We start from the raw sequence: 13,378 nt of genomic DNA, 5'->3' as shown, positions 1-13,378 counted from the left end.
TCATTAACTACAGAGTCCACTAGGCAAGTAACTTTTACAGGCCTCAAATCTACATAATATCCTTTTAGTATCCTTTCTTCTTGAACATTTTTTATATCAGTTATAGCTTTAGTACAATCACCAAATTCATTTTCAAGTACAAACGAACACTCAGCAGTCTACACTGCGGGCAGCAGACCTCGCAATTTGAATTTTGGACACGTGGAGCCAACTAACACTGTCCAACACAAGCCGATTCCACATGTGTAACTGTGTACTGAGTCCTGCGTCCTGAATGGCAGTCACCCCAAGTCCGTAGCAGCGACCACAGCACCAGACTCCTTCTGATCAGTGAGGCATATTTCCATATGCAAGGCCAACAGCATGTGGTGCCACTAACCCTGTTCAACACAAGCCGATCCCACATGTGTAACTGTGTCCTGAGTCCTGAACGTCAGTGACCCGAACTTCGTGACAGCGACCACAGCACCACACTCCCTTCGATTAGTGAGGGGTATTTGCATATAGAAGGCCGGCGACATGTGGTGCCACTGAACCTGCCCTACGCAGGCCGGTGGGGCCACCAACGTGTGCATGTGGCTGTGGGCCCTTGCTCACCGCTACCTCTGGCCTACACTACGGTCAGCAGGCCTCACAATTCAGATAGAGTCCTGATTCCACATGACGCAGTCCAGTAGCCAAGACACATTGCTCCCAGTGCGGCCCGTCCACACCAAGCATCATCACAGGTTCATACAGTCTCAATGCTTCTGGTGCCACTAACCCTCTTTAACACAAGCCGATCCCACATGTGTAACTGTGTCCTGAGTCCTGAACGGCAGTGATCCCAAGTCCATGGCACCGACCACAGCACCACATTCCCTTCGATCAGTGAGGCACATTTCGATATCCAAGGCCTGCGACACGTAGTCCCACTAACCCTCTTTAACACAAGCCGATCCCACATGTGTAACTGTGTCCTGAGTCCTGAATGGCAGTGACCCCAACTTCGTGGCAGCGACCACAGCACCAGACTCCCTTCAGTCTTATTTATTGTTCTTTTCTTTAAATAATTTTTTATATTTGTAAATCTATACATGACTAAGATTCTTCTTTGTCCAACCGCACAGGGACACTTCCAGGTCCAAGAAGGTTGTTGGGGTATGATGTTAATGTGGGAAGATGGTGCGTTATCTGCTGATGTGGAGAGAGGCAGCGTCAAAGGGGTATCTATCACAGAAAGAACTCTGATACGTTTTCACAAATGCCTCGGACAAATGCCAGCTGACAGACTGAATCACAAAATGGTTTTTCAATGCTTATGTAGTGTGAGCTATGAACAGTTCGCACCCAGGCATGCAGAGGGACAGCTGCGGCCCGTCCGCTCGACTCACAGACGCAGTACTACGAGCCTTCCGCGTCATTGTAGTTATCTCTGCCCTGTTCCCTCGTACGCCACGCCACTCCGATTACGTTCCGACGTTGGCCCCACATAGCTACCTGTCGCAGGCGTACTCGCAGTTGGTGTGCAGGTCAGTGGTCTAGTTCTCAACATCACACGGCCACTCCCTGAGGTTTGCACACATTCCACACCCATCCACCACATGCGTCACAGGCCATGTGACCACGCAAATATAATAGATCGACAACGTCACATCCTTTATTGCCGGTGCTGACTAGATGGCGGATGCTCCACATTTCTCAACCATAAAGAGTCTTCGAAAAGTTGCGCAGAAGGTTAGTCGCACCCTGATCTGTATAGCCGTCAGGGGCCTACCATCCCCTTGGCGCGGACTTCAGATGCACAGAGTTAGTGCCACCCGAAGCTCATATGGCCATCAGGGGCCTACCACCACGTGGCACGGACTTGAGTTCCACATGCTTAGCGGCCCCAAAAGCTGATGTGGTCTCCGCCATTGATGACTCAGGACTCAGCGACATGTGTGAGATCTGCCGGGCCGCGGAGAAGCTGATGTGGTATCCACCATCAGCGACATGTGTGAGAGCTGCCGGGCTGCGGAGAAGCTGATGTGGTCTCCGCCATCAGTGACATGTGTGAGATCTGCCGGGCCGTGGAGAAGCCGATGTGGTCTCAGCCATTCATGACTCAGGACTCAGCGACATCTGTGAGATCCGCAGAGAGGCTGATGTGGTCTCCGCTATTCATGACGCAGGACTCAGCGACATATCTGGGATGCATGAAGTTTTGACGGGCACGTGGAGTGCCCACTGCTGCACACTCCGGTGGCACCAGGTAATTATTTGCTCATGGATGCGCAGGGGCAGCAGTGTCTGTCTGTCTCTCTCTCTCTCTCTCTCTCTCTCTCTTCCTTCTTTTCCTTCTATCTCTCTAACTCTCTCTCTTCCCTCTCCCTTTCTCACTCTATTTCTTTCCTTCCCTCTCTTTTTCTCTCTGACTTTTTTTTCCTTCTCTGTTTCTCTGTGTCTCTCTCCTTTGATATGCCCATTACACACGTCCTTATTTTGTGCTTCATTTTCCAGGCTCTGTCATCGACAACCATGGTCCCCACAGGAGTGTTCCGCCTTGTTGTTTTGTATTATTTTTGATACATTTTGTTTATTAGTTTACCAATCATATATATATGTTAATAAAAAAATAAAGACTTGCTAGATGCAGAAGGGATCCATCCTTTGGAGTCATTAAGGGCCAAGATTGGTACAGGGTTTTCCAGGTTTAAGTACCTACAACTCGTTTCTTGGTTTGAAGTAGAAAAGGGGGATGCAAGTGAAGATTGGGAAACAGAGCATTCCCTTCAATCAGCGCATCCAAAGAAGAAAGAGATTTCTATTTAGTATAGTAAGTTTCTAGATGCAGAAGACCTGGAATTTCCACCACAATCCTTGGTTTGGAATCAATCTCCCCTTGAGCCCAATGTAGTTGTCCTGTTTGAGCCCTCTCTGAAATTACTATACAAATTCATTAAACCAGCGAGCCTAAAGAAGAATCACTTTTTTGTTATCAACAGACTCTATTATACACCGGCCAGGATAGCCAAGTTCGCCCCACTACCCACCCCAAAATGCCCCAGATGTATGACTCCCAACGCCAATGACATCCATAACTTTTTTGAGTGTTCCGAATTAGGATTCTTTTGGAAGAGGGTGGGAGACACCCTCTGTGACATCTTCAAAGTCAACATCGAGGTAAACCGGTCATTAGTGTTCTTTGGCGATGACGGTCTGTTTAGTCTGAATTCATCACAGATTCGCAGTGGGTTGCTGGTGTTACTCTCCCGGAGAGAGATCTGCATGAAGTGGAAAGACCCTCAGCCCCCGAAGAGCGAGGACTGGTTTAAAGCCACATTTGCTATGGCCCGTTTAGACCAGGATGGAGCTGGGGAAAGCTCGATAAACATCTGGCAGCCCCTTATGAGCTGGGGCCGAAACCTGAGATTAATATAACTGGAATTTGTTTTAAAAAAACGAAGCGCAGTGTCCTGCACTTTGTTTTAATCAGCTCCGGGGTGGGCCAGATCCCGGGGGCAATAAGTATATGTGGGGGCCTGGGGCATGATTAATATTATATGGGTCACGCACCCCCCACAGTCCTGGGGACCGCCACCTCCCAAGGGCTTTTATAATTTATGCATGGGGCTCCTGCACCTCAGGCTGCCCCGGGGACCACCACCTCCCAGGGCATTAGTGAAATTATGTGGGGGGCCTCGTGGGCCCCCCACGCCCTAGGAACCGCCACCTCCCTGGGGCCTCAATATAACATATAAATAAAAGTGTGTGGGGGCTTCTGCCCCCCTACACTGCCTCAGGGACCACCACCTCCTCAGGGCTTTGAGCAAATTAAATACGGTTGTCCATAGCAGACCCCCGGCTCGTCAACCACTACCTCCCTGGGACTTTAAGTCTGTTCGTGGGGCCCTCAGTGGCCCTGGGCCGGCTTCAGCAATGTCCTGGTGTGCCCACCCCTGGGACATTGCAGTTTGCAATAGCTGGGTGGGAGCACTGCTCCCGCCCTGTCATTGCAAACTTCTGCTTTTTTTTGTGGAAGGGCGAGCAGGAAACCTGCTCTCGCTTCCACGAAGCGAAGCAGAATCACTTTTGGGCAACTCCCTTTGCCCAAAAGCAATTCCAGCTCCCGCAGGAGGCGGGGAGCTGGCAGGGACTGTGAGGCATTAGGGCTCCTCCTGCGGTCCCCAATGTGAGAGCTAGCCCCCGGGGTTGGGGTCCACAGGGCCAAAAGTGGCCCAGAGAAGGGGGCCACGCCGACCCCCTAACGAATAATAATTTTTTTAATGAGGCAATGCCCTGGGGATGGGGTACCCGGGCCGATAAAGGCCTCAGGAGGAGGGGCCGTGCAGCTCCCCTCCATTAAAAATATATTTTTTTTTAAATAAAAGTATGTGGCCAGGCCCCCAGGGATGTGGTCTCTGGGGTCAAATGTGGCCCAGGGAAGGGGGGCCTTGCGGCCCCCCTACCAGATATATATATATATATTATCTTTTTCAATGAGGCACTGGCCCGGGGGATGGGGTCCCCAGGGCCGATAAAGGGTGCGGCCCCCTCCATTAAAAATATTTAAAAAATAATAAAAAAACATGTCTCAGGCGTTGGGGGATGGGTCCCCAGGGCCCAAAAATAATTAAGGGAAAGGGGGCTATACAGCCCCTTTTCCCCCCCAAAAAAAGAAAAAAAAAGCTGGCATCTTGCCAGAGGCCACTCCCTCTCCTTGCACCACTCTGCAAATGCACCTCCTGGCGTGTTCTGGGTTGGGGGATTAAGTTTCCTAGAATCTTAAGCGGCCAACTAGCCCACCAGGTACCTCCAGTAAGCCCCACACAGTGGGATTGCTGAGAGGTGGTACGAGGCAACGCCTCTTTTTACACCACTCTGCAAACTTGCCTCTTGGAGCACTATGGGTGGGCAGTGAGGTCCACAGATGTCCTGAGAAGCTCAGGACTAAAGTGGACTTCATCCTCCGAGCAGCAGTGTGCCAGGAGGTGCTTTTGCAGAGTGCTGTAAAAAGGGGGCAGGGCCTCAGACCATTCTCAGCAATCCAGCTGTGTGGGGCTTACTAGAGATAACAGGGCTAGTGGCCCCCCCAGGGACCCTTCGGAGGCAAGGGGACTTCGTCCCCCAACCAAGAGGCGCCAGGAGGTGCGTTTGCAGAGTGGTGGAGAAAGGGATGTATGACGTTACAACGCACACTTTTACAACGCATGCACTTACAACGCATTTTTTACAACGCATAATCCATTACAACGCATGACATTACAACGCATGACACTACAACGCATTTTTAAAAACTACCTTTACAACACATTTCCATTACAACGCATAATACCTTTACAACGCATACCATTACAACGCATAATATTAAATTGCATTTAAGGTAAGTATTAGATAGTATAGGGGTAAAAGTTACTTTTCTAACTCCAGGGGGTGCAACAGTGGGATAAGTGTTGGATAGTATAGGGGTAAAAATTACTATTCTAACTCCAGGGGGTGCATCAGTAGGGTAAGTGTTGGATAGTATAGGGGTAAAAATTACTATTCTAACTCCAGGGGGTGCAACAGTAGGGTAAGTGTTGGATAGTATAGGGGTAAAAATTACTATTCTAACTCCAGGGGGTGCAACAGTAGGGTAAGTGTTGGATAGTATAGGGGTAAAAATTACTATTCTAACTCCAGGGGGTGCAACAGTAGGGTAAGTGTTGGATAGTATAGGGGTAAAAATTACTATTCTAACTCCAGGGGGTGCAACAGTAGGGTAAGTGTTGGATAGTATAGGGGTAAAAATTACTATTCTAACTCCAGGGGGTGCAACAGTAGGGTAAGTGTTGGATAGTATAGGGGTAAAAATTACTATTCTAACTCCAGGGGGTGCAACAGTAGGGTAAGTGTTGGATAGTATAGGGGTAAAAATTACTATTCTAACTCCAGGGGGTGCAACAGTAGGGTAAGTGTTGGATAGTATAGGGGTAAAAATTACTATTCTAACTCCAGGGGGTGCAACAGTAGGGTAAGTGTTGGATAGTGTAGTGTAATATTATGCGTTGTAATGGTATGCGTTGTAATGGTAGTATGCGTTGTAATGGAATGCGTTGTAAAGGTAGTTTTTAAAAATGCGTTGTAGTGTCATGCGTTGTAATGTCATGCGTTGTAATGGATTATGCGTTGTAAAAAATGCGTTGTAAAGGTAGTGCGTTGTAAAAGTTGCGTTGTAAAGGTTGTTCCCCGGAGAAAGGGGGCATGGCCTGTGTTCACGTCTCAGCAATCCCACTATCTGGGGCTTACTGGAGGTGTCAGGTAGCATAGTTGGCCTCTAAGGACCCCCAGCATCGAAGGGGACTTTAATCCCCATCCAAGAGCGTGCCTGGAGCGCATTTGCAGACTGGTTGGCAAAGGGGACGTGGCCTGTTTTGAGGGGTAGTTGGCCCCCAAGGACGTCCTTAGGGACCAACTACTGTTACGTTCCACTTATGTCCTAACCTGGACACCGTTCATGCTTTGCACTCATGTGTCCCTGCGCGGACACCATACCAGTGAGGTCATCAGCTGCCAGCTGTTCCCTGACAGTTGACAGCTGATCGTCGACCTGGCAAGTCGTCATTCGCTCCGTTACCTGTTGGAGCATGTGTTGGCATTCCTAATAAAGGAACTTACTTCACCATTTCGTACCTGGACTTCTTAACAACTACCCCTCCTGTTACCTCCAGTAAGTCCCACACAGTGGTATTGCTAAGAGGCCTTCGCAGGCCACGCCCCCCTTTCTCCACCACTCTGCAAACATGCGGGTTTGGGGATGAAGTCCACCTTACTCCTGAGGGACTTTGGGGGCCAAGAAGCCCTCCTGGTACCTCCTGTAAGCCCTACTCAGCGGAATTCCTGAAGCACTGATGGGAGGCCCATCCCCCTTTCTGCACCACTCTGCAAACGCAACTACTACGTTATAGTTATAAATTAGCATTTATAAAAAAACCTTGGAAATTCACTGAAAAAACAATAGGTTTCTGGGACGTTATAGTTAGTAATTACCATTTAAAAAACCCTATGTATATTTATAATAATATTACAGCTAATAGCAATGATAATAGTAATGTCCGATGGTTGTGACCTGAATCTGGCCAGATCAACTGTACTCGGTCGCCACTTATCTGGTTACACATGGAAAGCGTATTTGAAATTTTTCAGCATCTGATGAAGCCGTTCGTTTGGGACGCTGTGGCAGATACTGAAAATATGCCAAATGAAAGAAGAACATTAACTTTACATTCATCATGTGAGAAGAAAAAATTGATAGTTATCTTACATAAAACGTGATAAGAGAAACACCGCTTGAACGACTGTGCAAGTGATATGGTACCTTTTTGCGTTAAGCGGCCTTTAATCTTTTTTTTCAGAGTGGCGCCACTATACAGCATATTAGTAGGCAAATTTGAGGTACTCAAACCCAGCTGCGCCTTTCGGATAAAAATCACTCATCTAACCTTAATTTAGACTCAAGGGGAACGTCACAGAGAAAGTCACAACAAGGTGGCATCCTTAATACATAATAATGACACATGCAGGAAATGCACCATCATTCATAAACGTGAGCGTTCTAAATTGCTTCCATCATCGGGACTAATTGTGGTGATTATTAATGCAGCGGTATGACCTGTCAGGATTGCTGTATGCAATTACATTTGTGCAAATGCTTCATTACCTGCCTAATGATTTTGGGAGATATGCACTTGTAAACCACTGTTTGTGTTAATATAATAAAGGATTTTTTTTGCTGGGCATGTCAAGTGGAACGATTTGACCGTTAAATGTGCGTGTTTACCGTCGGAAATCCAGTTTGAGTTTATTCTGCGTATTCGGTAAACAATGATGCGTATTCCAACGCCTTCCCTCCCACGAGTTCTCTAGTATTCATATTCCCTATGGCATGGCCACACCGGGAGCCAAAAGAAGCAAACGTTGTCAGAAGAGCCGCGCCCCCCCACACACACACACTGCATATAGCGAGCGAGCCTGACCACTGCAAGGGCGACTTCTCCCCCCCAAAAAAACATGAAAAAGTTGCAAACGTGGTTTGTTTTACAATAATTCTTCATTATAAAACTGTGCCCAATCATTGAATTACTGGATGGAGACGAGAGACAGGGCTGCACGGCTGAATGAATGATTGGATAGTTGAATGGTGAGGAGTGGGTGGATGAAATATATTCAAGAATCGATCACAATGAATAAAGAATTTTAGCAGTGAGGAGCAAATGGTCTCAATGCACCGGCCAAAGGGAGGTGCTCTGGTTTTCATCTTAGGTTCGGCATTAAAATGTCATTCTCGAATGTCGCCCAACACTACCACTGCCAATCCTTGTGAAACAACCATCCGGTGCCCTGATGTATGTAACACAGCGCCCTGATGTATGTAACACAGCGCACTGATTTAGCACCGCAAAGATTTTAATACAAAGCATTAGGCTTTGATCTAAAATGGAACCAAGAAGGAGAGAACTATGTTGTTGAGAAACTGCTCAACGTGAAACCAGAAAACACTGCCTCGACTTCACTGCTTGTGTGAACCCGAGCAATTACTTTTTCTTTAGTGCCTCCTTTTTCTTCATACTGACATGAGAGCATCTTGAAATTCATCAGGTCGGGGTGTGCAATGCACAAAAGCAAACAACTCTAATGTTACATCCACAGTAACATCCTTGGCCGTATATAGCGCGCAAAAGACAGCATCATTGTCTGGGCAGTCGTGGTGGAGACATGATTTTTTTTTTTAAGTACAGGAATATAATCTGTCTCTTCTAACAATTGCCCCTCAATGCAACGGCATAGTTTAATATAGTAAACTGGCCTGCGTTGCAAGGGTCGCATTATAACAAAATACACTGTACTGAATTTTAAGAATCTTTATCAATTATGTACTGAGCTCTCCGCGACCAACATCGTGATCAGACACTCCATCTCCTTCCACATAAAGCCCTAAAAGTCAGCGCTGCTTGTGGCAACTCTGCAGGGGACAGAAAGGAACCAAATTCAAAAACAAATGGTTTGAAGTGGCGCTGCATTATTTTTAAAGTGCTAAAGCGCTGCTGGCAGGAAACACGGGCTGACCGGCTCCCAAAGGTAGTGAAATACACCTTCACCCTACCTGCCCACTGGGGAAAGGGTTTGTGTCTAGTAGTGCAGGTCTGGCCATGCTCTCTGGTGTGTTCTAAAACTTTTTTGCACATCTAAATCCAATTACATGTATGAACAAAAACATATCTATTTGCCAATGCCCCTTCTTAATTCAAATAATCAGGTTTTATGGACATTTAAATCCCCAAATGGAACTTACTACCACAGAGAATATATTATTACTGCATATTTTGTGTTGTACCAGCTGTAGGGGGTAGCGGAGAGAGCAAGGGAATTGAGAAGGGGACACTGGGAAGGAAGTTAACCTCTGCAGGTTGTCTCTTGATGAATATTTATAAGCCTTCACAATGATTTTTGTCACCTAATTAGTGAACTAAAAATGAGTGCACAAAATTGATGGGCAGCTGTTTATAAAACACAGAATTTCACTCTGTTATAGGAAAATTACTTTTGCAAAAAAAAATTCCATGTGTGAATCAACATTATGTCACAGGTATTCATGCAAACTACGTGCCCATTGTCCAACCCACACTTCATAACATTCCTTGCGCACATCAGGGGGATTTTGTGAATTGCATGAAACGTCAGAAATCTACGCAAATTTCCGGATGTAAACTGTAAGTAGATTTTTTACTTTCCCAAAATAATTTGTAAATTAACTCTGATTACATAAAAAAATGTACTCTGAATTCAAAGATGGAATACAGCGGTAGGATATTCTATGGAATCAAGATATCTTACCTTAGTGTTCACTTCTAAGTAGTTATAGAGGACATTGACGCAAATGGTAAGGTCTCCATTATTGAAAGGATATCGCCGATTCCAACCCTGAGGCCCGAACTTCAGTCTCCCAGCAACACAGGCATGGAAATAGCACAGGGAAAACAGGATACCTTTAAATTCTTGTTCTCTGGCACACATTTCCAGTGTATCCTGCATAAATACAAAGAAAACTTTGTTGCAGCATTACTTTTGTCGCAAATTGTCTCACATTTACTGTGAAAATAGAAATTAGCTTTTACAAGGATTCAGACGAACTTGCACAAGAAGTGGATCAAAAAAAGTTCAGATGCGAACTGAAGATCACTCTCTTACGCCACACCTTTATTACCGGTTTACTCATCTTAAAACCTAGTTTATAAGGACATGAAGGCAACGGTGACTTCTACAGTTAATAAATGATGAAATCAGAAGCAAATGAGATTTAAGACCGCACTTCTTAACAGGGTGCCATGCAAAGTTACAGTAGAATATAGCAAATGTTATGGAATTACCAGACTGACTGTATTCTCTAACTGCCTGGAATGTGACCCTTAATACCACCTGTGAGTGGCACAGAGTGAAACCACCATCAACTAAATGGATGTGTGAAGCGAAAGGGTCATTGCTATCTAGAAGAAAAGGATTTTGAAAGCAGACAATGGGCACCACTTCCAGTCCCAAAGAATGGATCGGAAGTGGGCAGCGGCAGTTTCTGTTCAAGAGTGTTGGAGCTCCCCCTCCTTTACTTTAACAGTAAAACATTTCCAACCATAGCAATGCTAAATCTGTTTTAATTTTAAAAAGAAATGCACACTTAGAAGTTGCTAGAATTGGGGGCACTGTCTGCTCCACTCACTGCATTGTTGCTGTGATAACAACACACACGACACGTGACTTACAGCGATTACATTAATCCCCCTGGACGGGCTCAAAGTCTTAATATTTGCCAGGGTGAGAATCTCTCAGCCCTGAGGCCTGCGAGGTCATCAGCTCGTCAAAGCCTAAGGGTCAAGGCCTAGTCTCCAACCCTGATGCTGTGGAGGTAAAGTTAGCCCTGGGTATTTCGGATGCAAGCCCTGTAGAGCTAAATCTCCATGTCAATCCGAGAGTGGAAGGCATTGTAACCCCACCCTTTCCCAATACCGCACAGGGTGGGACTACCCTGGGAGGAGTTGGGAAAGGATGTGGTAGACTGGCTTCAGGAGGGAAGGCAATAAAATGAATCTGTAAAGACTCGACTTGTGGTGAGAGAGACTGCTTCCAACATGCGAGTTGGAGGACATTTAAGCTCCGGTGTGTGTCTGAGTGTTGAGACACATGATTTACTTCAGTCTGCAGACAGTGCCGGCAGTGTCCTTGCACACAGCACTGCAGGCTCGAGCGGTGGCGTCAACTCGTGGACGCCGTATGTATCTGTGAATGAGTCAGCAGAGTAAGGCGCCAGAGCAAAGCGCCTCACAGAATGCAGAGGATGTGGCTAGCCAGTCCCAGTGCAAAGCATCTTATAGAGTGCAGAGGATATGAGTCCAGTCCCAGTGCAAAGCGCCTTACAGAGTGCTGAGGATGTGGCTAGCCAGTCCCAGTGCAAAGCATCTTATAGAGTGCAGAGGATATGAGGCCAATCCCAGTGCAAAGCGCCTCACAGAATGCAGAGGATGTGGCTAGCCAGTCCCAGTGCAAAGCATCTTATAGAGTGCAGAGGATATGAGTCCAGTCCCAGTGCAAAGCGCCTTACAGAGTGCTGAGGATGTGGCTAGCCAGTCCCAGTGCAAAGCATCTTATAGAGTGCAGAGGATATGAGTCCAGTCCCAGTGCAAAGCGCCTTACAGAGTGCAGAGGATGTGGCTAGCCAGTCCCAGTGCAAAGCATCTTATAGAGTGCAGAGGATATGAGGCCAATCCCAGTGCAAAGCGCCTCACAGAATGCAGAGGATGTGGCTAGCCAGTCCCAGTGCAAAGCATCTTATAGAGTGCAGAGGATATGAGTCCAGTCCCAGTGCAAAGCGCCTTACAGAGTGCTGAGGATGTGGCTAGCCAGTCCCAGTGCAAAGCATCTTATAGAGTGCAGAGGATATGAGGCCAATCCCAGTGCAAAGCGCCTCACAGAATGCAGAGGATGTGGCTAGCCAGTCCCAGTGCAAAGCATCTTATAGAGTGCAGAGGATATGAGGCCAATCCCAGTGCAAAGCGCCTCGCAGAATGCAGAGGATGTGGCTAGCCAGTCCCAGTGCAAAGCATCTTATAGAGTGCAGAGGATATGAGTCCAGTCCCAGTGCAAAGCATCTTATAGAGTGCTGAGGATGTGAGGCCAGTCCAGTTCACTAGCAATGAGCAGGATACCCTAGAAAATCTGTTTTAACGTGATAGAATCTTGGGGGGAAAAAACTGAAAATGCCTTTAGTTGCTCTCTTCCCTACTGATTGAGAATATGATTAAAAGTTGTCGCATTGATGGCCTTACATGAAACATTTAGCCAGTTCTGGATTTTTGTTACGAAAAGTAAAAAGAAAAAATTAGGGCTGACTGACAATCTTTCCTGTCAAGGGACAGGCAGTTTGCAGTCTGAAAAGTGAGGTATAACTTGCTAAGTTTTAACGCGGTTTAGTAAACTTAGAGAGATGCCCAGCAGTTCATGGTTCAAGTCCAGTCCATGAAGGGGGCGTGTTGGATGGGTCAGCGATGAAATAAGCCTGCTGTCACGAGAAGCTCTGGTAATGATGAAGAGCTCAGCTCAGACACCGGAATAGTGATGGGTGGTGGCAGCACTGAGAACCTCATGTGTAGATGCAATAAGTAGCTCCGAGGGATGTTACAAGCCCAGGAGGGGTCCCACAAATAGCCAGAGCTGCATAGAAGGTGCGTGACTGGAATAGTGTAGGTGATAGTGGAGCAATAGTCCTGATGCCCGAGGCCTGCTTGAGTTATGAGAAGTGCCAATTTACACTCTAATTTGTAAAATCGGTGTAATGTAACCTGAAAGATACGTTTGAGGCTTGATTACGTGAGACTGTTGTAAAAGTATAACTCTGTTGTCTAACTTTTTATTAATATGTCATAGTGAGGGACTGTATAAATGGCAAAACTTTTTTTTTTTTTTACAGAATACTGAATTTTTGGTTGCCTGCGCATTTTGCAAAGTTTAGAAACTGTTCTATGCATGGGACATTTAGAAAATCGCTTATAAATTTTGATTTTTTTTTTAAGAACCCATTTATTTATTTTCTGAATTTTGAGAGAGAGCAAGAGCCTGCAAGAGCTTCAGAAATAAACGAGGAAGTACGGTGGCCAGGGAGAAGGATCTCCACAGCAACTAGGAACATAGGCTAACAACACAGTTGGCACTCACTGAGTTATTCGTTTATTGTAATGCCAGCTCGAGTTGCAGATGGGCTGAGGTGTGTGCAGTTGCATAGGGAGTTTTGAGGAAATGATGCAGGCCCATAAACTGTCACCCCTGAAGTTTCTTTTCTATCTACTATTAGTGAACGTGCCATGCACGTGTTTGCGCTTAGTGGTGTAAAGAA

The 13,378-nt window shown here is 46.4% G+C and overlaps 1 protein-coding gene across 1 annotated transcript in view; it reads right to left on the bottom strand.

Annotated features, from left to right (window-relative positions):
• Positions 1 to 13,378, bottom strand: part of DNAH11 (dynein axonemal heavy chain 11) — a 3,007,685-nt gene that overhangs the window by 343,948 nt on the left and 2,650,359 nt on the right. The window contains exon 75 of the mRNA XM_085631597.1: positions 9,835 to 10,026. Within this exon, the coding sequence (XP_085487723.1) occupies positions 9,835 to 10,026 (192 nt within the window). The remainder of the gene's footprint in view (positions 1 to 9,834; positions 10,027 to 13,378) is intronic.

This window comes from Triturus cristatus, chromosome 10 (assembly GCF_964204655.1).
Source record: "Triturus cristatus chromosome 10, aTriCri1.1, whole genome shotgun sequence".
In the NCBI taxonomy this organism is placed as follows: Eukaryota; Metazoa; Chordata; class Amphibia; order Caudata; family Salamandridae; genus Triturus; species Triturus cristatus.
The sequence above is the reverse complement of the archived record's forward strand: the minus strand, read 5'-3'. Positions and strand labels throughout refer to the sequence as shown.